This window comes from Drosophila willistoni, assembly GCF_018902025.1.
Source record: "Drosophila willistoni isolate 14030-0811.24 chromosome XR unlocalized genomic scaffold, UCI_dwil_1.1 Seg143, whole genome shotgun sequence".
NCBI lineage: Eukaryota > Metazoa > Arthropoda > Insecta > Diptera > Drosophilidae > Drosophila > Drosophila willistoni.
In genome coordinates, this window is record NW_025814056.1 from 1146299 (window position 1) to 1173840 (window position 27542).

The 27542-nt window shown below is 36.3% G+C and overlaps 1 protein-coding gene across 1 annotated transcript; it reads left to right on the plus strand.

Annotated features, from left to right (window-relative positions):
• The first annotated feature begins 6527 nt into the window (after positions 1–6527).
• On the plus strand, positions 6528–27542 carry LOC6646400. Its single transcript, XM_023178051.2, has 6 exons — positions 6528–6564; positions 8547–8689; positions 9514–9794; positions 13276–13559; positions 13893–14407; positions 27351–27542. The coding sequence occupies exons 1-6, from the start codon at positions 6528–6530 to the stop codon at positions 27540–27542; spliced, it is 1452 nt and encodes a 483-aa protein (XP_023033819.2).

The following is a 27542-nucleotide window of genomic DNA, read 5'->3' on the forward strand; positions in this document are numbered from 1 at the left end:
GTTACTGTGTGAGTGTGTGTTGCATTCGTGTGTGTGTGTATGTGTAAGTAGCTTGACTGTTTGGGATGCAAGTGTTGCCTGCTTATTGATTGTTTGCCCTGAAGTGGTAGCTACACTTGAAGAAAATGAAAGACAATGGATTTCATATATTATTACCAAAATTTTTTATAAAGTAAGGTATAAAAAAAAAGAAACACTTTTTAGTAGACTAACAATTAAATATCATAAAATAAAAAAAAAATTTTCAACAGCGAAAAGAAAGAAAGGGCTTAAATTTTTTTTTGTAAACTACTTAAACTTTGTAAACAGCTTAAGCCAATTGATCTAAAATTAAAAAGCAAAGTGAGCATTCGCCCCGAAATTCCGGTCTGCTCTGAATACAAAGTTGTCCGAGCTTCATTGTAAACAAAACAAATTTGGCAAATCGAAGAGATGTTGCTATATTGACAGTATGCAAAGCACTTGGTCATATACAAAGGGAATATTAATATTCTAAACTGGAAACTTATTTATTGTAGATTGAAACTCCATGTAGCGATAAAGTGACAGACACAGAAGTTTATAGGAGTTACTTTGAGAGAAAATGAAATGGATATACATAAATATACAGCAGGATTAGGCTAATTTAGTTTCAGTTTATGCTATCCAAAGAAGACTTAGGGGTATGGATAGTAACTTTTCCCGAGTAACTTTTCAGCTTCATATTTTGAAACTTTTGGGGGTTCACTTCCAAATTGCACCTTCATTAGATGGGAAGGAAAAGTATAGTAAGTGTAAGGCAGAAATTGATGATGAACACAAAAAATGCTTTAAATTGAAACATGGGTTCATCCGTTCCATTGTAGATGGTCAGCCTAAGTAATGTTGACCTATACATAACCAGAGGGCCGGGGCTAACTTCGACCGCGTCAAAGTTTGTATACCCTTGCAATTATTTTGGTAACTCTTTCCTTACCTATAGCCATCAAAGTGGAAAAACGTTTAAGCTAAAAAGGATAATGTTTCCGAAAGAACGGCCTACATAGGAAATAACGAAGATATTGATCAAAGTCACTGTTTTCCACCGATTGTTCCTATGGGAGCTATATGATATAGTTACCCGATCCTTATCAAATTTGGCACAGTCATTAACAGATATATTAAACTAACAAATGTTTAATTTGTAAGTAATCGCGGCAAAATTAACGAAGTTATTGACAAAAGTCACTGTTTTCGAAAGATCGTTCCTATGGGAGCTATATGATATAGTCATTCGATCTTGATCAAATTTGTCGTAGTCGTTTATATGTGAAATTAACTTACCAATATTAAATTTCACGACAATAGCTCAAAAAATAAATTCTTAATAGAAAAGTCACTGCTCGTGACTTTGCCATTTGTATGGGAGCTATATGATATAGTGATCCGATCCGGCTGAATCCGAGATATACAACGCCTGCAGTATATACAAGCCTACATGCAAAATTTCAGCTCTGTAGCTCTTATGGTCTAGGAGGAGTTTGCGTTGATCCAGACGGACGGACGGACGGACATGGCTATTTGAACTCGTCTCGTCGTGCTGATCAAGAATATATATACTTTATATGGTCGGAGATGCTTCCTTCTATGCGTTGCACACTTTTGACCAAAATTAATATACCCTTTTTGCAAGGGTATAAAAATGTGAACAAACTCGAATAATATACAATTTATCCCTTATAATTTTTTGTAGCATTTTAAGCGTAGGTACTATTAATGGTAAACTAAAATTGAGGTGTTTATCTTTTAAGATAAAAGCTAAAAAAAACGGTCAGTCAAGCGACTAAAAATCGACATTATTGCCAAATAACGGCAATCTCTGCGATTTTTGTGATTATTAAATTTAGATTTAGATTTTTTTTTTAAATTGGTCTCTTCTTTTTTTAAAAAATGATTTCTCTGGTTGACGCATCTGACACTTTTTTCTTCTGCAGTTTTCTGTGCGACTACAAGTAATATAAATAATAATAAAGAGATATCTGTAAAGTGAAAGAACTAAAGAACTCTACAGGTGGTTCATACTTTAACGAAAAAGGTGAATAAACGTTTATTGGGCACGTACCTAGTGCATGATAAATAGAAACTCAACTTGGCTAACAATTGTTTTTTACATATTAACTCTCCTTGAGTATATTTCTAACAAAAAGTATAAATTTTTAAGACTTGAAACAGAAAATATTTAATGAAAGAAATGCACCGTGGTTGTTTTTTTTGCTTGTACATATTGAAGAATTTAACTGTGACTCATTTAATTTAGTTTTAGCAAATAAGCATCAAAATGCTAACTGTGCAAATTGAAATAATCAGAAGAATAATGACTCATTGATAATACTTTGTTTTCGATGTTGTAAGCTGAGATCTCTCCAACAATGTGGACTTTGGCTGTAAAATGCTGCACAAGGTTTCACAAATTTACTACCATATCCAAAAACTTAAGTCCAAACTGAAGAATATTGTAATTTTATAGTCCAAACAGAAAAGAAGATTTGTGATTTATGTCATAATTAAGTCAGATGGATAATCGATAACAATACAGAAAGAGATTGAGAAAGTATCATGTGTTTTGTGTGTCTTTGAAGAAAAATTATAACCGTTAAATCAACTTTTATGGTCTACTAAAGTTGGCTATTTGAATAGATATTGCTGGTGGGCAGTTCAAAAAGATAAATCAGTTGATACAAAAAGTTTTTCAGGAACATAATTTATAACAATGGTATAATCCGATGATTCATTTCGAAAACACTCTCTCTATAAATGGAATTGAATGAGAAGTTGTTAAAAATTGTCTTTGGTTTTCCACTTCTCAGTGTGTGTGTGTGTGTGCATGTTGTTTGCTTTTGATTGAGGTGAGAACTGTTAATCACATTTCATAAGCAATTTGATTTCGCTTTTAATCTTGCTTCCAGTTTTAGTAGTTTCTGTTCCTCGCATTTTATCTTTCAGAGTTTTTCTTTTCTTTTTTTTTTTTTTTTGAGTTGTCTTGACTTTTAGCACGTAATTATGGCCAATGCATGATGAAAGACACCCACAGTCAAATAGTAATAGTAACAGCCAACAAGCCACATGAGCAACATGAGCAGCAACAACAACAACAACAGCAACAGCAATAACAACACATAAGTCAAAAATGAAAATAAAAATCGGCATGTGACGTTGTTAATAACCATAAAAATAGTCAATGCAGGCTTTAAGCCATATAGGTAAGAAGCAAGAAAAAAAAAAAAACAAAGAGGCAGGAAAACAGCTAACACCAACAAGCAACAACAACAGCAACAACAACAACAAACAACCGAAACGATTGTTGGGCGCTAAAGTAAGCTATAAAAAATATTTAACACACCCTCGGACAAAGCTGTTAACAACAGCATTGAAAATGCGTAGGAAAAAGGCCATAAAAAATTTGTGTTGCCAATGCTCTGTTGTTCTTCTTGTTGCTGTTGCTGTTGCTGTTGTGGTTAATGTTGCTGTTGTTGTTGTTGCTGCATTTGCTGCGACAACTGGCAACGAGTTGTTGGCAATTTTTCTTTTTCGCTCTTTGGCGACAAACGACAATTAAAATGCAAACAAATTGAATTTTGTGTGTGCGTGTGCGAAAGGTTTGGCTCTGGCTAAGTGTTTTGCGCCATAAACTCACAAGCAGCAACACCACCGCCAGCAACAACAACAACAACAACAATTTAGTTGTGTGTGTGTGTGTTGCTTAGCGCACGCGCGAAACATTTTTGCCGCTGCGAACGATTTGCGGCGAAAGTTGGCGTGCCGTTATTTTAATTGCAACATGTTGCCCGGTAATTTGTCTGGCACTCGTAAATGTTGCGACGCTAATTGCCAGTAACAACAACAACAACAACAACAGCAACAAACACCAATAGCAACAAAAACCAGGAATCGAACTAACAACAATGTTGCTGACACGTGTGGGCAGCCTGGCCAAAAAAATAAAAATAAAAAAGAAATTCATTTGGCTAGTCAAGCGTTAACGCCCTTAACCGCAAGCATTCCAGTGCGCGTTACCCCCACACCCAACCGCACCCGCACCCGCACCCTCCCTCCCAATCACGCCATTAACCATCTTGGAAAATAGTAATTTTTTGTTGCTGTATCAAGTAGTCTCTTCCTCTTTCTTACACATTAACCTGTCAACGTGGCCAAGTTTGCCACACATTTAGCCAAAAAGGGGGCCCGCAAGCAGCTAGCAAGCGAAATAGCTCTCTGCAACTTCAATTTCAACTCTAACTCTCCACCATCAAGCAAGCTAATCTATAAGCAGTAATCAAATTTCAGCTTGCAGCTAGCTAGCTACCAACTACACACAAACACACACACACAAACACACACACACATACACACAACGTGCCTGCCACAGCCCGTAATTATGCAACACATGTTCAATGCAACAATTGGCCATAATTTAGTCAAAGGTAATTGAGTAAGCGCGCACTAGGCTGGCGTTAGTCCGGCCTATCATTATCTATCTATAGGCTACCTCCTTCTGCCTAGTACCTTCACTGTACGCTTCCCTCCCGCCTGTGAAAACTACGCACAGTAGTCGTCGTCGTCATCGTCATCGTCTTTGCTTTAGACTTGATTGACGACCACAATGAGAATGAGAATGAGATTGAAAATGGACCTGAAACTGAACTCAACTTGGGCGCCTTGTTTATTTATTTCTAGTTAGTCGCATTAACTCTTGACTGTTATTTAATTGTATTGTTGTCTCTTTCTGTTGCGCCGCCATAAATGGCTCTAGAATTCCTAGCCCAAAGATCCAATCCATTGGGCAGAGTAGGTAGCAAGAAAAAATCCATCCAGAGAGTATCCTTGGGCATAATTGCAGTATTTAATGACGAAGAAGGCAGTCAACGTGAGTTAAGCGCATCTTCTGATATTGAGGAAGATAGAAATTGTTGTTTAATTTGCGGAAATGGTTAGGAAAGTGGCAGAAGATGGTATAAAGGCTGGCTTATAGTAGCCATGTCTAAAGCATTTTCACAAGAATTCACGCACACACACACACACATAAACATCTCATTCTCAAATTAAAAAAAAAAAATTGAACCTGTGCACGTTGATCTTAACCCTCCAAGGCATGTGAATTTTTAATCAATTGTCATAAAATTTAAAAAAAAAAAATTATCAAAACGAATAGCTTTTTGAAAAATTTTGAAATTTATTTAAATTAATTTATCAACGATATCGATATGTGCCTTTAGGTACTCTTAAGTTCAAAAGGGTTAAACACTTAAGTTTGCTCTTTGAAAGACTTTGTTTTTTGACTCTAGAATTGTAATTCTATTCTACACTTTCAAGGCTTAAACTTGTGGACAATTTTAACGTTATCAAAAATGTGGCAGGACAAGGGGTTGACATCTTTTTAAACGCCTGGTCTGCATGCTGTTGTGGAGCAGATTGAGGTCCAGTACATTGTCATGGGCTACCAGCCTGGAGCGGGACCGAATGCCATACCTCCGGATCTCGCACTTATCGGACGAGATGTTGGGGTCTCCGTGGATGACTGCGTTACGCATATAAAGAGACTTCCGTGTTAAAGATTGTTAGAGAATTTCAATGGTCTTATACATAGAGCTGTAAATTGTCGATGGTGAGGCCCAGGTACATAAACTTATCTACAGTCTGGAGAATCACCCCGTTAAGGCTAACTGTTGTCCAGTTAAGTTTAATTCAAGTAAACAACTAATTTGGGCAAAATGTTATGTTATACATTGCTGTGCCCTTTGGTAATTTTTTAACCATTACCTAGACAAAAAACGAGTCAAGAAATTTATATACAAAGAAAATATTATATCCCGAAAGTTAAAATGATAATAGAGATAAGAATTTTGTATGTTTATGCTTCCTCGAATTATAAAAAAAGACACTGTTGATTACTCAGTCCAGTTTTTTAGTTGTTATACCTTTATATGCATCTATGTTTAGTGCAAGTTAATGGCATTTCATTAATGTATAAGTTCAACATCTTTGGACTAATTGCATACTTGTCTTATTTTTTTTTGTTACCCACACCATTTGTACCCACACAAATTTTGTTTAGATTTTTGTAGAAATGCATTAAGAAAAAAAAATTAATGCAATGATTTGTTGTTGTTTTCTCAATCAATCACCATAGATTGTCATGAAAATTCCCTCCCATTAAATGCAGTCAAGTTAAATTGAAGTTATCTGGCAAATGCCAGATGCCAGCCAGCCAGCCACCCACACGGCAACACGCCTCAGGCCAACCCACCACAACCGCCTTTTCTCAAATCTCAAATCGCTGACCTTGCGCCGATTTCTCTAGCAACAACAACAACAAACAAATATACAAAAAAAAAAAAAAAAAAATAGCAAAGCAATTTTATTGCAATTTTTGTGTGCGCCACAAAAATTATAAATTAAGTACTAATTATATAAAATTCAGCAACAAAAGCCAAGAAAATCAAACGATGCCGCAATGAAAAAAATGGAATAAAGCGACAACAAAAAAAAAAGCATTGAGAAAAATGTTTAGAATGACCACGCCCATCACTAATGCCCAATGCGTGGGCGGTACGCTAATGAACGGCGCGAGAAAAAAGGCAGAAAGCAAAATCAAATACATTTTAGTTTATTTTTTTTTGTAAACAGTAAAAACTGACAAAAAGATCTCTTTATAAATTTATTTCAATGATACATGAAATCTTTGAGTTCAAATACTCTGAACGATAGTCACTAGAAACTTATTCTTACTTTTATAATAATTAAATTGACTATATATGTATGTAGATTAGTTTGAGATGGTTTAATCGTTGCAAACATTTGACTGGTGACTACAGTCTGAACAAGTGAGTCAGTGAGCCAGCTGAACGAATGAGTATGTGTATCAATTGAACAAATGAGTCTGCGAGCCAACTGAACAAATCAGAAGGTGAGTCATTTGAACAAGTGAGTCTGTGAAATGAACTTGTTTAATTATCAAAATGAGTCGTTTGGCCCAACTCTAATTTATATTGCATACTTTAGGGAGAAAAATTCCACCATTCTTCAAACCCAAGAGATAGAAAACGCTCTTTAAGCAGGTGATATACATATATATATAGGTATATCATTTTTTTAGTCAAAATATCGCAGATGACCTAAAGCACTTTTCGTTTTCAGAATTACCTTTTAGTGAGGAGTCAGCCCTTATAGCTGGTGCTTACTGTAATGTGCAATGCTTGGATGAAACACTTGATTGCTGCTGCAGTTTGCTGAGATTTGTGTTTTGTCTTGAATGGGTGATAAATTATTTCCCGCCATTTACATAAATGCTTTGAATGCATTAATTAAAGTCCAAATGGCTTTTGCAAGTTCCAATTGCCTTGCCTCCCCCAGCTCTCCCACCACAAACACAGCCCCCTTTATGGGGGGGTACAGACACGCCTACCAATATCCACCTCCCTATTTGCTGCTGGTTTGCTTTTGCGTGCTGTCGATCTAATCAATTGTAAATTATTATTGGGCCTGGCCCATAGAGAAGCCATTACCATTACGATTAACCAATTCCAATCTATTGTATCGTATCGCACATATATGTATATATATATGTATATATATATATATATGTATAATCTGTGCCTTATATGTAGCTTTTGTTGCGCTCTCTCTCTCTCTCTCTCTCCATCTTCATCGTCTTATACCTGCATCTTTCAATATATTCGCCATTTTAAGTGGCTGCCGCCTAATTGTTCATAAAAGTCAACAGTCAATAGCTCTTTATGTTTGCGTTTGCAATTTATATTTATTTATTTTTGCGATTTCAGTTGCTGTTGCTGCTGTTACTGTTGCTATTGTGGGGTCGTTTCGTTAGATTTGTGTAGCTTCATAATTTTGTCAGACATTTTCTGCAAATTTTTGTCTGCAGTAGCCAACCAAACAACCTACCAACCAACCCAACAGCAATACAAATAACAAAAAAAAAATGCAAAAGAAAAAAACATTTTTAGTGGACACATGGAACATTTTGATTTGAGCTCCCAAGGTCTGCAGCCATTCTTTACAATTAGACATAAAATTTATGAGCGATTTCAATTTCAATGTCTTTGGCAATTTAGTTTTGTGTTTTTTTTTCTCTTGCATGTGGGCAAACAAGTTTCGAAAACGGCAAAATCAAAGTTATAAATTTGCATGCCCTCAACTCCATCCTCTGGGGCTCTCTTATGCATACTTTTCAATCAAACGGGCACAACTTTATTGATTTTCTTGTACATAAAACGGGAAAAGCAACTGCACAGAATGCATTTTCGGAATTTTTCATCTTACCAAATGAATTCACCTTTAATTTAAAATATTGAAAAGACTACAAATTTAGTTAGTAAACAAAACTAAACTCTCTTTGACAGGGTCAAATATTTTTCCTACTATGGTGAAGTGTTTCTGCATTTGAATAAACATTTATTTGTTTTTTGTTTTATTAATTAAATTGTCACATTAAATATGAAAATGTTTGGTGTAGTAAAAACAACAGTTGTTCAGTTTTATCTATAGCTTTCAATCATTCACATACCATCCAGGTGACATAATTTCTTACATCACCGCCCAGATTGGCGTTGAGTCCACTAACACATCTAAAACCAATACCACCAACACCACCACCACCACCACCACCACGAGCAGCACCACCACATTCATCAGCGGCAATCACCCTATGCTACACGTTTGTTGCTTTTTTTATTAACAATGTGCGAGTGCATTTGCTATTTAAGCATGTAATTTTATTAACAATATCTATGACATTTAGCAATAGTTTGGTCACGTTAGATCAAGTCAAGCCATAAACAATTACGCGGTCGTGGTCAAGGGGCAATTTGGTAGATGGGCGATAAGTGAAGGCGGCTGGCGATTGGCGGTGGCGGGTCACCTGTGCACGATTTGGCCTTGGACTTTAACTTAAACTTCAAATAACTATTCGAGTGTTATTGTTAGGTTATGACCTGATAAAGATCTCTCACGTATAGATATATAAACAGGGCAGTATACAATAAAAATCAGACTAGTATCCCTTTGACAGGATTCGGATTCGGAGTTGGAATGCTTTACCTAGTGATTTTATTTGTGGTTTTGGTACCTCAAGCGTCTGCAACTGCTGCTTGGTTGGTCACTGATATCATTCAACAATTAAATCAGGATCTTCAATTAAAATTTAATATATATGTGGCTTGTGAGCGAAATGAATATTTAACACTCAATGATTTACCCACTGTATGGATGAATACTACAGCAAGAGTGTTCAGACTTTTGGGCACTTATAGTGATAAATCTTTAGTCATAGTGTGTACAGATAAAGATATGGTGTCATTAATTGAAAAACTTTTATGGCAGAAGCATTTACTTTGGGGTCTCCAGTATGTACCAATATTATATCTCCACTCAGCGTCATCGTCATCAGCATCATCATCATCATCAGAAGCATCCATTAAATATCTCTTCGAGCAAGCCCTAGATAATGGATATCTTCATGTTTTGGTCGTGGACTTACAGACTCGCTTCCTATATACCTATGAACCATATCCGAGTATACGGATTCATCTGGTGCATCATTTAAAGGATTATTACAAATTGACACGTCTTAGAAATCTACATGGACAGGAAATACGTTTTACCGTCGAATCAAATTCCCCGCGTGTCTTTAAGTATATCAATCGTCATGGCAAATTAGTATATGCTGGTTACTTTTATGAGCTAATACATCAGTTTATTGGATACTATAATGGAACTGAGATCAAGGTGCACGAGAATATGGAAGTTGTACCCCTTGGAGAGTATGCAGCGGCATTTTTAACAGGACGCATTGATTTGATGCCCAGAATTTCGATACCTGCAAATTGGTTATACTTTTATCGCTCTGATATACTCTACAATGTGAATGTACACGTTATGGTGCCTTTTGCACGACCGTTGCCAAAGGCTCTTTACTTCTTGAGACCCTTTAAATTGGAAGTCTGGATATTACTTATGGTCTCACTGATTTATAGTACAATACTTTTGGCCTGCTTGCGTTATAGAGGTCAAAATTTGGCAGCTACTTTTTTAGAAATATTGCAATTGTTTCTCTATTTGCCATTAACTTATATTAATCATTATGGTCATGGTTGGCGACTTGTTGGAACTTTCCTAATACTTTGCGGCGTTGGATTTATGCTTACCAATTGGTATCAGGCCCAATTATCGAGCATGCTAACAGCTGGTCTATATGAGAAACAAATCAATAGTATCGATGACTTAGTCAATGTCAATTTAAAGCTGCTAGAGGATAACTTCGATACAGAAACATTGAGAGATTTCGCTAAAAATGGAGCCATCGATTCGCGTATTTTGGATATCATACAAACAATACCCTTAACGGAAGTAATTGCTCAGCGAAAGAGTTTAAATACAAGTGCCTTACATACTGCCATAAAAGATCGCATCGATTTCGAATTATATCAACAGAAATTTCTACACGTGCCGATCATCAAAATCATTGATCAAGTTCTCTATCAAATGGCATTCTTTATACCCCTTCGACATGGTTGTCCCTTTGTGGAGCTATTTAATAATTATTTGCGACAGATTTACGAAACGGGAATATTGGAAAAATTAAAAGCCGATGCCTACGATCAGGGTATATTGAGTGGTGAAATTAGTTTTCGTATGTCCAAGAGCTTAGAGCTGCATGTATTCGATAATGAATTCTATTGTTTTGCATATTTTCTATTATTATTCGGTTGGTTAATAAGTCTCATTGTGTTTGTCACCGAAAGGGTGGCACTTAGCACTTAGCGAGCAATTAGCTTTTAAAAGGGTTGAAATAAATGTGAATGTCACGTTTCTAGTAGTATATATGTATATATAGACTAGCTGACTATCAAACTCTAAAATCAGTTGACGGCAATGCAGCAGTCCCTTAAGTGGTTATTACTTTTACTTCAACAATTTCTCGTTTTATCCTGTGATCGATGTCACGAGATTTCCAAACTAAACGAAGCTCTTAACATAGAGCTCAATGTATTTATTAATTTTGAGAAGAAGTCGATGATAAATCTGGATATACCTAAAATGGAGTTCAACATTAACGGAAATCAAACTGATAATTTTCATCTTATTGGACGATTTACGGAGAAAACATTAATCATAATATACATGAAAGATATGCAAATGAATGGACAACTTGCTAAATTTCTTAAAAACTTACTCCAGAAGTTACACCAAATACAACTTGTCTTCATAAGCAAGAAGAAGGAAATCTCTGAAAACTCCCAACTTCAGCTATATAATTATTGCTATCGTCAGAGTTTCATAAATGTGCTTTTACTCTATGGACAAACATCGTTATATAGTTATTTACCATACTCTAAGCTAAAAGTGCTTAAACTAAATAGTATTAATGATTATCTAAAGGGAAGACAATTGAAATTACGAAATTTAATGGGTCATGAGATGCGTACGATCAATTTGACAGTGGAACCACGTTATTTTGATTTCATCAATCGTAAGGGAGAAGAGAAAAAAGTAGGATATATGTTTGATGCCATACGAGAATTTGCTAAGCGTTATAATGGCACTATAGCATATGTGAAATATCCACCATCGAATAATTATGATATCTATCCTCTTCTATATAGTTATCTGGTGAGCAAAAAAATTGACTTTATATGTTATCCCAAGGAATTACATTGGAATACAACCAATACGGTGACAATGCAAATATTACACTTATATGTCGCCGTACCACATCCGCGACCCATTGAAAATTCTTTATATTTTGTCAAGCCCTTCACCTGGACCCTTTGGTTGGCCCTAATTGTTGCAATTATTTATGCCATGATAATGCTCTTTATGAGTTCTAACCAATCAATTGGTATGTCATTTCTAATCGGTCTATGTCATATGTTATATATCTCAAATCATACAATACGGATTGCAAATTGGCAAAATTTTCTTATCTATTTAATATTAACAATCGCTGGATTTATTTTAACTAATGTCTATTTGGCTCAGCTCTCAAGTATGCTGACATCAGGAGTCTTTGAGCGGCAATACAATAGTTTGGCTGATTTGGAAAATGCTCCCTTCCCCATGATCCAAGATGCCTTCTATGTGGACATTATGAAAAATTATACTAATCTACCCAAAAGGGTGTCAAATAATATTGTCACATTGCCTGAGGATGGTGTGCGGGTTCAACGCAATAGACTAAATACTTCATATATATTTACAAGTTTTGAGGATCGTCTCGAAGGAATTATCTATCAACAGCATATGTTGAAAATTCCACGCTTTAAAGTGATACGTACAAGCATTGATAGTTCTCTATTAAGCTGGTTGGTTGCCGATGGTTTGCCATATATGGATTTGCTCAACAATTATCTAAGACGCATACAGGAATTTGGTATATTGGACAAAATGAAACGAGATAGTTGGCGTCAATTAATCGAAGCTGGTGTCTATACATTAATGCGTAATGAGGAAATTTTCTCTAGGCCCTCGAATTTGTCGTTTCATTTCTATGGATTTGCCATCTGGGCATTGGGTTTAATAATATCAATTATGGTCTTTTGTCTGGAAAATGTACTTAATGCAAGAATAAATGTTACTAATTCACTGCTGAAAAGGGGAAGGAGAAGCGATGATGAGCATTGATGATATGCTATGCCTTAAAATGACTTGTAGTTTTTATTACATTTCTGACAACTTAATTGTGTAATTTGACATGGTTTTTTTTTCGTTTTTCCTTTGTGGGGTATAAATATAAATAAGAGCTCGAATACGAGTTGTGTTTGTATTGTATTTGGTATGGAAAATGGGAACATTATATCTCAACTTGCTGCATAATCTAACGCTTTTGGATGGCAATGTTGGCAATGTTGTTTATCTAACGCAATGTATTGAACAGTTAAACAATTTATATGGCATGGAGCTTAACATTTACATCGATTTTGGGGCATCTAAGTTATTGCTACAACAACAACAATGGAATGTGGTGCCAAAAATATGGTTAACCCATTACAATGAAGGAGAGCAATTTGTATTAAAGGATAATTTTACCGAACGGACACTAACAATTATCAATTTGGATGTAAGACAATGGGAAATAACTTTGAATTATCTCACCAAATGGTTATGGCAAAGACAACAATTACATGTACTTATTATCTATACGGAAGCCAATTGGTGGAGATTATAGCAATTATTCGCATATTGCTGGAATATGGGTATGGTGCATATATTGGTTTTAATCCCTGAAATTCAACAACTATATAGCTATATGCCATATCCAGAGCTCAATGTACTTAACCTTACCGACACGGAGCAGTATTATCAAAGGACACGTGCTTTACTTTGGAATTTTCATGGCTATGCGATAAATTGTGGTGTTGTAATGGTGGGAGCACCACGTGCCTTTATGTATAGAGATGATAAGAATAATGATATCTATGCTGGTTACATGCTAAATATGGTATTGGCTTTCATAGCGCATCATAATGGCACAATAAGGACTAGACCTGTGTACACCCTAAAGGAGGCCTATGATTCATTGAGCAATCGTTCGATTGATTTTCTACCATTTCTAGTGCTACCCACTACAAATTTCACCAGAAGTGTTATATTGTTTCATGAGAATTTATTTGTAATGGCACCGACAGGCGGTCTTATGCCCAGATTTGTGTACTTGATGAAACCCTACACTAGGAGCACTTGGTTAATTTGGCTAACAATGATAATCTATTGCAGTGGAGCTTTATATGTGACAGCATCATGTCAAGAACATAATCTAAATTTTAGTTTGGCTTTCCTTCAGATTCTTTGTCTGTCATTATTTCTACCAGCGGGAGCAACGGCCTCACGACATTTGGTAATCTTTGTATTATTAACCGTAGCTGGATTTATGTTAACCAATTTGTATTTGGCCCAATTATCGACTAGTCTGGCAGCAGGACTCTATGAGAAGCAGGTCAACACATTTGACGATCTGCCCGGTACTGATCTCACATTGCCAGTTATCGAAACGGAAATTAAGCATTTTCATCAATTGCCTGATATTCATCCAGAATTGGCATCCCGCATGATTGTCACATCCGAACTATTGGTGGACATCTATCGCAGGCAATTGAATACCAGTTATTTGCATTGTGGCTATGAGGATCGCATTGATTTTGCCCTATATCAGCAGAAATTCTTGCGCCCACCGCTATTTCATAAATTAACGAAAATTGTGGATCAGCAGCCATTCCAAATACCCATACGCTATGGTTTACCCTATTTGCAAATTTTCAATAGGTATATGAGACGTGCATTTGAGGGCGGCATTTGGCTAAAACTGAGAACGGATAGCTTTGCTGATGGCATACGCAGTGGACAATTGCATTTTTTCAATGGCGCTAGATACATGAAAGTGAAATCAAATGATTTGCAATATTATTATGTAATCGGTGCCATATGGCTAATGGGCATGATTTTAGCAATTTTTTGCTTCATCTACGAGTTCGTCAGAGGCCAAGAAAGCGTCAAAGCATAGCAAATACTGCACAGGACCTTTTATTTGGGTGGCTCCATCTACTTAACGCTTTCACCATGCAGGATTTGGTTCAAGAATTGGCTATAATTTTTATCGAGGCTATTTCATTTAAAATCATGTACAATAAATCAAATCAAATATAATTATTTAATAACTGAATAATTGTGTCTAGCTACAAAATTCGGAAAAATAAGAAACAAATTAAATTAAATACCAATTAGTCAAGACTAGGATCCAATCAAATTACATTAGTTCAATGTTGTTCAATTGATTCGATACAAACGTAACTTCTTAATTATGAATAATAAAATAAATGTTCTTAAAATTAAAACAAAACACTTCAAATTGGAGCTTTAGATTCTTTGCTGCTCATCTGGATTCTTGTATTATATATTCATCGTTGCCTTTCATTAATCATAAAGTACATTTTTTTATATAATAAAACTTTTGTAAAATTTTAATTTAATTATTCAGATTAACATTTATAGTGATTATTTAAAAAAAACACAATGTAAAAAAAAGTTAACATAACTATAGAGGGTTAAAAGATATTGATCTGATTATTAATCAAGGAGAATCTTCAATGAGCTATTAGTGTATTCAGTGCCGGATTTGCCATATGGCAAGATTAGCATATGCTGCGGGGCCTGTGCTTTTTAGCACCCCAGCGTCATTAAAACAGGTAATCAGGTGACAAAAAATTAATTTAAAAAGTTGGGATATTCTCAAAAAGTCTTCGCTTTTCCAAAACTTCAAACAATTTTCGGAACTGATATCTTTTTTAAACATAATGCTTTATGTTATATTTTCGGGAGGCACGAAAATACCAAAACTAGCAAGGTATTCTTATATATGTATATTTTGAGAGTATGTCATAATTTAATTTGTTTAATTTTTGGAGTATTTAAAAAATGCAAATCTTATTAATAGGTCAAAAATTTAGTGGACTTTTTTACAAAATTGGGTCAAACTCTACCTTCTTTTTATACCATACACCCATAGGGTGAAATGGTATATTAAAGTCGCCAAAATGTATGTAACAGGCAGAAGGAAGCATCTCCGACCCCACAAAGTATATATATTCTTGATCAGGATCAACAACCGAGTCGATCTAGCCATGTCCGTCTGTCCGTCCGTCTGTCCGTCTGTCCGTCCGTCCGTCTGTCCGTCTGTCCGTCTGTCCGTATGAACACCTAGATCTCGGAGACTATAAGAGCTAGAGCCACCAAATTTTGTATGTAGACTCGTGTAGTATGTAGAGTGATCAAGTTTATTTCAAATTTTTGCCACGCCCCTTTCCGCCCCCGCAGTTTAATAAAAGCGTTTATCTCAAAAACTATTCCAGCTAGAGACACCATATTTGGTATGTATATTTGCCTAGTAAATGCACACATTTTGTATGTGTAAAAATTTTGCCACGCCCTTTTCCGCCCCCGTAATTTGAAAAACTTGATTATCTCCCGTATTTTTTTACCTTATGCAATCAAATTTGGCACACTTAAATTTAATACTAATATCTAGCAAAATACCAAGTTTGATCAAAATCGGACAAAAAACAGTCGAGTTATGCATATAAACGTTTTTCCATAAGGCCGGAGTTGGCCGTTGGCTGGTGGGGGCGCTAGGGTGCTCGTATGATTGAGTGAGCGAGATACTAAGATATGCTTGTAAGAAGCATGTGAAAATGCATTTGTTTAATAAAGTTGAAATATTTGCTTTACTGGTGTATGGTATACCTAAGTCGGCGAGACGACTTACTTACTTCATTTTTTCAACATTCGATGACAATTTGCTTTTAAATTAATATAAAACTAAGATTTATAAAAATCATGTCCTAACATTAATATAGAAAATTGATTCTCTAATTTGCATTAAAAATTCGAAAACTTACAGATACAAATATATATTTAAAATAATTTTTTTTTTATAATAGATTGGCTCTCCCGCAAAAGGCCAAAGGTTATCAGTAAAAAAAAGGTGTGAAGTTTAAATCAAAAATTATGTTATTTGTTTTGATAACAATTAATGTTAATCTTTAAATGGTATTATTATGCTAATATCTTTAACAAATATGTTCGTTTTTACTTTACTTTCCATTAAAAGTTTAGGTGTATAAGTAACCTTTTAAACGGTTCACATGCCACGATACGTTACGGTTTCCTTTCCAAAAAAAAATATCCACTTTTAAATCATGATGAATTCAATTATAATCTTGAAAATATTTTCTCAGCACTCCTTCCCCCGTCTCATAAACATATCGAATCTGATGTCTACTTTGTATTTACCCCCCGCTGTAAATTGAAATGAGCGGAGTAGATTTTTAGACCCCAAAACAAAAAAAAAAAAAAACAAAAATATGTACGCCTCCCGCAAATGTCTCATTTGCATGGCCATCGGGTGCACTTGTCGTGCCAAGTTGGACACCAGCAGCAAAACCCCAACTCACCAGACAGACACACAGACAGCCATCGAGCGATGTTTGCCTCTGAAGGTGTCTTCGATTATTGCCAAACATTAATTATTTGCGCGCGGTTTTTTTCGCCCGCCTCCTTTCTAGGTTGTCTTATTTTTTGTTGTTTTTGGTTTTTTGTGAAAGGCACGGGCTAGTAGTTCAAATGTTTATTTTTGCTTTGCTTTTTTCTGTTTTTTTTTTTGTTAAGTTTTAGTTTTGGTGTATCTTTGATTGCAGTCAGGCAGACTAAACAGCAGAGAGTCAGAAGGCAGTCGTCCCCAATCCACACCACACAAATTTGCGCAATGAATGTGAGCCCGGGTTCGGTCAGGTCTTGGTCTTGGCACAGTCTCAAAAAGCCTGGCTGGCTTATTTATTTTTTTGGCCAAAATTGCACATTTTCCCATGCTGCTGTTAGGCTGCTGCTGCTGCTGTTGCTGCTGCTCGTTGTGCGCTGTTGTTGTTGTTGCTTTTGCTGTTGCTGTTGTCGCGTCTAATCAAGGAGCGGAGTTGGAGCTTGGAGTCATAGTCATAGTTGGAGTCGCAGTCGGAATGGCCCATTGCCATTTAGCCTCGAGGCAGCCTCAGCCAAAACGATGAATATTGATTTAATTGAAAGTCATTGAGCCGCGCACGTACTTTAGAGACACGAGGCGGCATCACCGTCATCCGTTGCCGTCCGTCGCCGTCCGTCGCCGTTGCCGTTGTCGTCTTCGATTTTTCTTGGCTTTCCATTTGGCGTGGCTGTAGTAACGATCGCAGCTTGCGCCCGCCCACATGCCACATCTTCACACAAACACACATATGTACATATGCATGAAGAACCGACGCCCCAGCAACATTTTGTTGGCACATTGACACAGTTTTTCTATGGCAGATGTGCCCAGCCCTCCTCCTCGCCTAACCCACCAGCCTCTCTCTTACCCTTCATGAGCATCTGTATCTCCATATTGGAATTCTGGCGACTTGTTTTTGTTTTTCGTTTGTGTTTTTTTTTTGTCGTCGTCGTCGTCATCGTTGCCGGCGATGCTGCCAAATGTCAAAAGGTTAATACGTGAATTAACAGCAAATTTCTTTGACTTGTGTGCCTGCATGCCTCTTCTTCTTTTGCCCCATCTTGTTGCCGTTGCCGTTGCCATTGCCGTTTGTCGTTCGCCGTTTGCTTCGTGCAGCTGCTGGCGCTTTCATTGGAATGCGGGCGTTGCTTTTTGAATGTTTGTTTTCCTGTTAGTGCTGTTTTCCTTTCTTTTGGTGAGTGGGCTCTCTCCTATGCCCTCCTCCCTCCTCTGCCCTGCTACTCATCATCCGATCCTCCTTTTCTAATACATTAGGAAGACAGAGACCGAGACCTAGACGGAGACGGAGACCGAGACCAGCATGTGGCTGATGATGTCTGAGACAAGGGATTAGAGTTTTGTATTTAACAAAATATTACATTAAAATTTTTTTGTTTCTTGTATGTGTTTTGTTATAAATCAGTTGGAATTTTTCACTTAAGTGAAATGCCTCACATTTTTCCCAGGCCAATGGAAGAAATTCTCTCATTCTCCTACAGAAAAAAAAAAAAAAAATCAAAAAGAAAAACATTCCATTTACTTAAAATTCATTTGAGAGTCTGAAAAGTATCTACAACACTGATAAGCAGCAAGCACCACACCTGTCTCAATGTATTCAAAAATATCTTAGTTATTTAAATGATACTAACACAACAAACAAAAATAAAATCTGCATTCTTTTATCTAAATTGTATTAATAAATTTCAATTTATTTTCATTTTGTATACTTTCAGAAATGTTTCACATGTTTAAAAGCAGAAGAAGTTCCATTTGTTAATTGATGATGCTGATTGGTAAGAGACCATACAAGAAATTATTTGAAACTTGTTTAAACATCAAACTGGGGACAACTTGAGTATTAAGTGTGTTGCAGTTTTTGAGATCAATAAAAACTAATAAAACACCAAATTATCTTATTATACCCTTGCAAAAAGGCTATATTAATTTTGTTCAGAAGTCTGCAACGCATCTCTTTATTATATAGTCACGAACAGTGACTTTTCTTAATAATTTCGTTATTTCCTGTGTGAGTTTCTTAGACCTATTAACGATAACCTATAAACTGTGCCAAATTTGATTAAGATCGGGTAACAATATCATATAGCTCCCATAGGAACAATCGGTGGTAAAAAGTTCCTTTGACCAATAACTTTGTGATTTACTATGCTAAGATTGTAGGCCGTTCTTTCACAAACATTAGACTTTTTAGATAAAACGATTTTTCACTTTGACGGCTATAGGTGAGGACAGAGTAATAAGAAATTTGATAAGAGGGTATAGAAATTTTGACGCGGTCGAAGTTAGCCTTTCTGGTTATTTTATTTAATTTAAAAGCGTATAAATATCACGTTCGTCATCGACAAATTGGCCATATTTACTATTTAAAGAGAAGATAATTTTGTTTCCGAATTTGATAGCTTTAGGTTAACATTAAACTTAACATCTTTGCACGTTTTGCAAGTCCATATCATTAGACTAATATACCTAATCAAAATTATCTTTTGCAAGTACAAATCTGTATTCTTCTACCTTAGATACAGAAACTGATTTCTTCTGTTTTTTTTTGTTTTATACGCAGCCAAATTTTTGTTCATGATGTTGTTGAGTGGCTTACGTAAGGCTAGCACTATCAATTGCTTTGTGTTATCTTAACATAGACCCAATTTTAATACAAGTCTGTCTTTCTTGTCTAGGCAAAGCATTTAAAATTTTATATTCTTTAATGTTTAGGATTTGAAACCAAGGTAAAACGTCCATCCACTAAGCTATCAGTTCCTCGCCTACTAGAATCAAGCTAATCGACGACTTGCGATTGGCAAATAGATTTAATCAGTGATTACAAATGCCTTACAACATTGACGGTTGGATATTTATATTTCAACAATTTTTACGGTAAAACATCTATATTTTTATATAGGCTTCTATATTGTTACTTAATTTGCTCATAGAGATCACAACTTGCCAAGAATGTATAAATATATTTCTTTACATATGACGTTAATGCGAAAACTCGAATTACTCAACATTAAATTGGCTAACAGAATTCCACAACCGTTAAAACAAAATTACAATTTTTGTATTTAATTTACCAAATTTGGTAATAATTGAAAAGTTCTTACCACATAAATTATATTACCAAAAAGGAATAAAACTAAAACAAAAAGCTCTTTAAAAGTCCTCGGACTTGAACCCCAAAGTAAAAGTGTCTATTGAATATCCTTTGACAAAACAAAAAAAGCTTCTTTAATTTGTTTAGTTCGCTTTAACGCCAGAGGGCGCCAGCGCCCCCTGCGCTGCGTCAATCATCAAAAACAATTTCAATTGAAATTTTTCAATTACAAATTCCAGTCCGCACATATCTCTAACCCACATAGATGACGATGACGATTAAACAATTACAAACACACATCGAGGCGAAAATAAAGTCGTTCGTCTATGCAAATTTTTCTTTATATTTTTTTCCTTTCTGCTCTTGCAGTTTGTGTCGGCAACAACGAAGCAAGTGCATAATTTTTATTATTATTCTGTTTTTTCTTTTTTTTTTTGCACACATATAGAAATATGAGTGTGTAGTTATTCGTATGTGGCGCTACGCCACGCCAAAAGTGCCAATCTTGAGGAGATCAAAAAGCGCAAAGCCTACAGAGAGCAAAGTGCTGGTTACCCCGCATTGTCCCGCATTGCCAATTGCCCAATGGCCGCAGCCCACTGGCCACTTGCCACTTGGTACTGGGTGGGAGGGGAAACACTGAGGAACTGGTTGCTTTGCCGGGCACAAAATTCAATTCTTTAACAGAGCACAGCTAGCGATTATATCGCTCTCCATATAATATTTATATTATATAGTATTTTCTAGCCAATACCCATCAATGAGTAGGCTATATTCAACAAAATGTGTGTAATAAATGCATAAGACTTAGTTAGAAATAGGTGGAAACCAATTATGTTGTGAAAATATATTTAAGAAGCTCAAAAATACAAAAACTGCACCTCCTCTTATTTGATCTTCACTTTCCACTCGCACTTCTGTAAAGAATATTTTATAATCAAAGTCTAAAACATTAAAGCCATATTATTTAAAGTCATTCGGTCTTAGAGGAAAGTTCCACAAATTGAATTGTCAAGTAAGATGACTAACCGCCAATAATTACAGCGTATCTTGTAGTCGATGCCAAGTTTTCAAATTATTAGAGCAACGGCAAAGGCAGGCAACAACAACGTTGGCCAAACTGCATATAATCTCTTGACAATTTATTGGCGTTTTCATGTAAATTATGTTATTTCAATAAAAATGCATTTTTCTTTTATTGCCACACTTTATAAGTAAGACTTTATCTCATATCTTGTGTGAAAAGTGGTTCAATCGCGATAACTTCATCTCACAGAGCAGCAGCAACGCTCAGCTTAGCTCAGTTCAGTTCAACTCAACTCACTTGAGTTCAGTTTTGTCCAATTCAGTATTGATAGGTACACATACATACATACATACATACATACATATTTGTATATATAATATCTTGTTGTATAATGTTTTCCCCTCTTTGCATTTTAATTGATTCTTAATGGAAAAAATGTTCTTATCATGATTGGCAAATTTATGAAATGTTAATTACAAATCGACCAACTATTTGATTTTCCTATAGATCGTAATTTGAGTCTAGCGGCTAGATTTTTGAAAGCTGTCAAAGATTTATTTAGATTTTTTTCTTGTCTTTTTTTTATGAAAGTTTACAGCGAAATCAATATTGTTAGCTAATTGAACCGTTTTTGATATGCGAGCCAAATTTAATCACAGCAGGAGGTGGTATAAGGGGATTGGGAGATTGGCTCGAATCGGAAGACTGGTTTCTAATGGAAAATTACAGTAAATTCTTTTTTTTTTTTGTTTTTTGTTTTTATATGATATACAAAGTAGTTGCTGCAATTTGTCATAATTGAGATTTGGCGTTTAAAAAAATTCACCACAAATAACAATAAAAAGAATTGGAAGAAAATGCATCTAATACATTTTTATTCAATTCGAAATGCCATCTGGTTTTCATTTTATAAGGCACACTTGAATGGCAAATCGAATGGCATTATATTAAACGTTTCTTAATGCACTTTGCATTTGCAAATACACTGTAAACCAGAAAAAGGAATGAATCAACTAAGTGTCCATTTAAATTTTGTATACCCTTACGATTTGATGTGGATTTATTTTCTATACTTGCCACAGAAGTTCACAGTTTATAACTATATGTAAATAACTATAGGTACGATCGGCTCCATCCAAATGGATAATTTGAAATGCATTCAAAATATAATCACAAAACTTTAATTAATTTGAGAAACTTATTAATCGTCAAGGCCTTTTGATGCCATTTCGCATTGTAGGAAAAAAATCGTATACATAAGATATGAATAGAAGAGCTTTAAAACTAAGGAAGAACTTTTTGTCTAAGACTTTGGCTTAACACGTAATGTGCAAAAGATACATTTTCTAAATCATATCGAGGCGGCAATTAAAAGTGCTGACTTGACTTCTTTCTCTAATTTTATTAGATCTTGCCGATGAAAGGTGGACTAAGCGCCCGATAAAACGATAATTCATTTATTTCTTAATAGACTTTTCCTTGATATGTTATCTTTAGGCTTTAAGTCGGCTTAAGGGCAATTTTACAATGAAATTTATTTCAAAAGCGATACAAACAATGTGATCAGGTTGTCTAAGTGTATATCTATTTCAAAAATTACTAAGTTTTAACATTAGCAAACTTTGCTAAAAAACTTCAGTATTGCAATGACCAGAATTTGTTGAGAATTACAGCTAAAATAAGAGAAAAAGAATTAGTATAAAATATTTATTTATTTATATAAATATTTGTATACCCTTGCAAATAAGGAACTCATAGAAGAAAGCATCTCAACCTTGCCGAAATTCGCCCCATCCTTCTGATTTGTTTTGTTTTGCTTAAGTTTTTAGATTTATTGTTCAAGATACCCTGGAGCACCATGTGTAACAATGTCTGATTGATTGTTTCGATGCTAAAATAAAGCTACTATAAACCAGAGGGCCGGGGCTAACTTCGACCGCGTCAAAGTTTGTATACCCTTGCAACTTTTATGGTAACTCTTTCCTTACCTATAGCCATCAAAGTGGAAAAACGTTTAAGCTAAAAAGTCTAATGTTTGTGAAAGAACGGCCTACAATCTTAGCATAGTAAATCACAAAGTTATTGGTCAAAGTAACTTTTTACCACCGATTGTTCCTATGGGAGCTATATGATATTGTTACCCGATCTTAATCAAATTTGGCACAGTCATTAACAGATATATTAAACTAACAAATGTTTAATTTGAAAGCAATCGCGTCAAAAGTAACGAAGTTATTCACCAAAGTCACCGTTTTCGAAAGATCGTTCCTATGGGAGCTATATGATATAGTCACCCGATCTTCATCAAATTTGGCATAGTCATTTATATGTGTAATTAACTCACCAATATTAAAATTCACGACAATAGCTCAGAAAATAACGAAGTTATTAAGAAAAGTCACTGTTCGTGACTTTGCCATTTGAATGGGAGCTATATGATATAGTGATCCGATCCGGCTGAATCCGAGATATACAACGCCTACAGTATATACAAGCCTACATGCATTTCAGCTCTGTAGCTCTTACGGTCTAGGAGGAGTTTGCGTTGATCCAGACGGACGGACGGACGGACGGACGGACGGACATGGCTATTTGAACTCGTCTCGTCGTGCTGATCAAGAATATATATACTTTATATGGTCGCACACTTCTGACCAAAATTAATATACCCTTTTTGCAAGGGTATAAAAATTCTTTTTACATTCTTATGTTCTCTCGTTCACTCTTACAAGCACATCGGCATGCTAGCGCCGCCAACTGACATAGGCAAACTCTTTGAAAGTACATTTGTTACTTCGAGTCAGATTTTTATTAAATTTGGTATGTTGTTAGGTATGAGTCAAAAATATTAGTGTACGAAATTTAATTGCAATAGGTAAAACACTGCGGGCAACAATCAGTTTATAGGGGCGAGAGGAATAATGACACAAAATTGAAATAAACTTAATTTGGGTACAAACTAAACGAGTCTGCGAGCCAAATTTAATAGCTCTAGCTCTTATAGTCATGGCTAGATCGATCAGTAAAGCTTCCCTATGCCTGTTACATACATTTTGGCCACTTTAATGTACCATTGCGCTGGAAAAAAATGTCATTTATCGTTTTGCACTTATTTCCTAGAGATAAAAACATGTGTAGACTGAAGTTTAAGTATTTTGGTTAGCCTAATGGCTATTAAAGCTAGCTTTTGGCTCTTCTTCATTTATGAATATTGCTATTGCCTAACAGCTGTCCCATATGGGCGACCATTAAACCACTCGGCATGTTGTCGCTGTTGTTGTTGTCCATGCATATTTGTCGCTGCTTTGACGCCATTGTTGCATGCAACGTCGGCGACGGCGGCAACGTTGGCGAAATGAAATTTCATATTTTCTTATTGCCAGCCAACAACACAACAAAAAAAAAAAAAAGGAACACAAAATGTATGTATTCTTCTATGACTCCCCCGCGTGGTCCATGAAGATGGAGATGAAATGAAAGAGCAGAAGAAGGAGTAACTTTGGGGCCGAGGCGATTTCATTTAATGTACTCCCCAGGCCCAGACAGTCATTGCTTGCGTTCGTTTGGTTTTTTTTTCTTTTATTTTTCCACAGACGGCCATGGCCAAAAGCAAATGTCGTAGCAGTCGCATCCTTTTTGGTTGTGCGGAAAAATCCTTTTTGTCTGCGCCGCGTCGCTTCTCATTTGGGCCGTGGCGTTAATATACAAAATGCATGTAAAAATGCAAAAATACAAAAAAATATGAAAGAAAAAAAAGAAAAAAGGCAGCCCCAAGTGGAGCTGTGAAGATATATGTGTGTATATATATTTACAATGTATGTAGAAACGCATTCGGTATATGTATGTCTATGGTATTTGGTATAAGGCGGACAGCCTCCATATGAGAGAGGTACGCTATAAGAAATTATGATACGTTTAATTGCCAAGCACGTGACTGGCGAGCAGCGCATTCCTCCATCTTCTATTACTTTAAATTGCAGCAGCTCCTCCTACTCCTTCTCCTGCTTCGTCTTCTGCTCTGTCTCCTTCATTAACAGCTGTCAGTGTCGAGGGGGGGGTTTTCTGTTATTTTTTTTTTTGGCTGGTGGCATTCCCGAAAGCCTTTGCCATTCACCATTCGTCTTTTACAATTTGCACCTTTTTAATTAACGTGATTGCAGCTCAGCGAATGAACTCACACACACATTCACACACCCAACATTATGCTCTACCATAAGGTTGATCTATGCTTCACGTGCCAACAACTGCAATTCTCAGCTCCAGCTCCTGCTCCTGCTCCTGCTCCTTTTTGGCGAGGGTTGTCTCAAGTGTGCACTTGTGTTTGGCATACCTGCTGACACCCCAACAAGAAGAACAAGAAGCTGGAAACCAAAATGGAAATGGAGTGAATGGAGTGGTAAAGAGGTGAGAGACATAGTGTGCATTGTCTTTGTTTTTTTTTTATATACCTATGTATATTTTGGGTGGCAAAATGTATTTGGTTTTTTTTTTTGGGGAGGAGTTTTTAACATCTTCCAACTGAATGATGTCGTCGTTGCCTCACAATATCATCACGTGCCAAAACAGAAGACATGTTCTCATGTGAAGCACTTGAGATTCTCCCCATCTCTCACTCACTCTCTCGTTGTCTCGGTGGTTTCTTTGTTTCTCCCTTGAGTTTAAATATTATCTTATTATTACAATCTTGTCATTGATTGTGTGAACCCTTTTTGAGTTTTTTTGGTTTGGTTGAAACCCTTTCACACTTTAGAGTTTAGTTGTTTAGTCGGTTGCTTGCGCTCTCTGTGGAAACAATTTATAATTTCAACGCCTTGAGATAACAAATAGCCCCGGTGGAGTGCACGATTCGACAATTAATCAAACGCCGCGTCGCGTTTGCCATTTGCTCGTGTTACTTTTTCGGCATAATTACGCCAAAATGCACAAAAATAGTCTCAGGCCGTTGTCGTCGTTGTTGTTGTCGTTTTGGTTAGTTGGTTTGTTTGTTGCTTGCTTGCTTTTGGCTGGATGGAGTCAATAAGACACCCAAAAACAGAGATAGACGACAGTTAAAAATGACGGCAAACCGCAAAAAAAAAAAAAAACTAAAACTAAAACGAAAACGAACCGAAGCCAAAATGACAAAACCCAGACCAAACATTTTGCTACAAACTGTTGCAGTCCCGGACAAAAAACATGGCCAGATGATCGATTAGCTAATGCAAGTTGTCGGTCGTTCGATACGTTGGTCCTCCCTCCACCTCCTTCCCCCTCCCTCCAATCCATTTGGCAACCTTAAGTCAAATCTTGAGCCTCGATTCGTGTCGAGTCATGCAAAACAATTGTGGCCACAAATATTGGGACAGCATAAATATTGGCCATGGATTTTCAGCCTTCTTTTCATTCTTTTTCCGCTTCTTTTTTTTGTTTTGTTTTTTTTTTCTTGGCATAATTTGGCAATTGAATTGATTTGCTTTCTGTTGCTCAGTTTTGCTTGGTTTTTGCTGGTTTGCTGGCTTACTGACTGCCAAGCCCTAGAGCAAAATTTGGTTACGCTCACGTTTGGGCAGGAAATCGAAATCGAAATCGTTAGGCACAAACTTTATGCTCATAAAAGGGTTTGGCTGTGTGATATTTCATGTTTGCCGCTAACGCCAACGCCGCCAACTATATGGTTATTGTATGATGCTGCCGCCGATGTTGCCGCCGACGTTGCCGTTGCCGTTGCCGTGCATTGATTGATTGTGCAGTGCGGCGCCCCCAAGTGCCGCTATATGGGACGACACGTAATTCTCTATTACATTTGTTTGGGGTTCAAAAGGTGCCACCGGTTTTTTGTCGTCTTCAACGATCATTTGCTAGAATTCGGGGGAGGAGAATTTATTTTACTTTAAGCGACAAACCATTCAATTTGCATTGTCCCCTTTTTTTGTTTTGTTTTTTTTTTTATTCTTTTTCTTTTTTGACTGGTTGGTTTGGGAACTTATTCCTTTTCTCTCTCCCTATAGTCTCTCTCTCTCTCTCTTTGTGTGTGTGTGTTTGCCCGTGTGTTTCTGTACCATGTGCAATTTTTGCATACTTCAGCAAACGCGTCATATTTTCGAGTGGTTTCGCTAACATGCAAAGGACACTTGAGAGCCCAAGCACACAAGTGGATCCTTAAAGAGCATTTCTTCTGCTGAGTTTATGCTGGGCAGAGGGGCTTGAGAGTGTGTAGCTACAATGTGAATGGGCCTGACGACGATGACGACAACGACAACGACGACAACTCTGAGGAGGAGGTGAATGAAGATGACGAGAATGATGATGATGAGGATTCTGAGGATGAGAATGACGACGACTACGATGGATGGACGGATGGATGGATGGATGAATGGTTGGTTAGATGA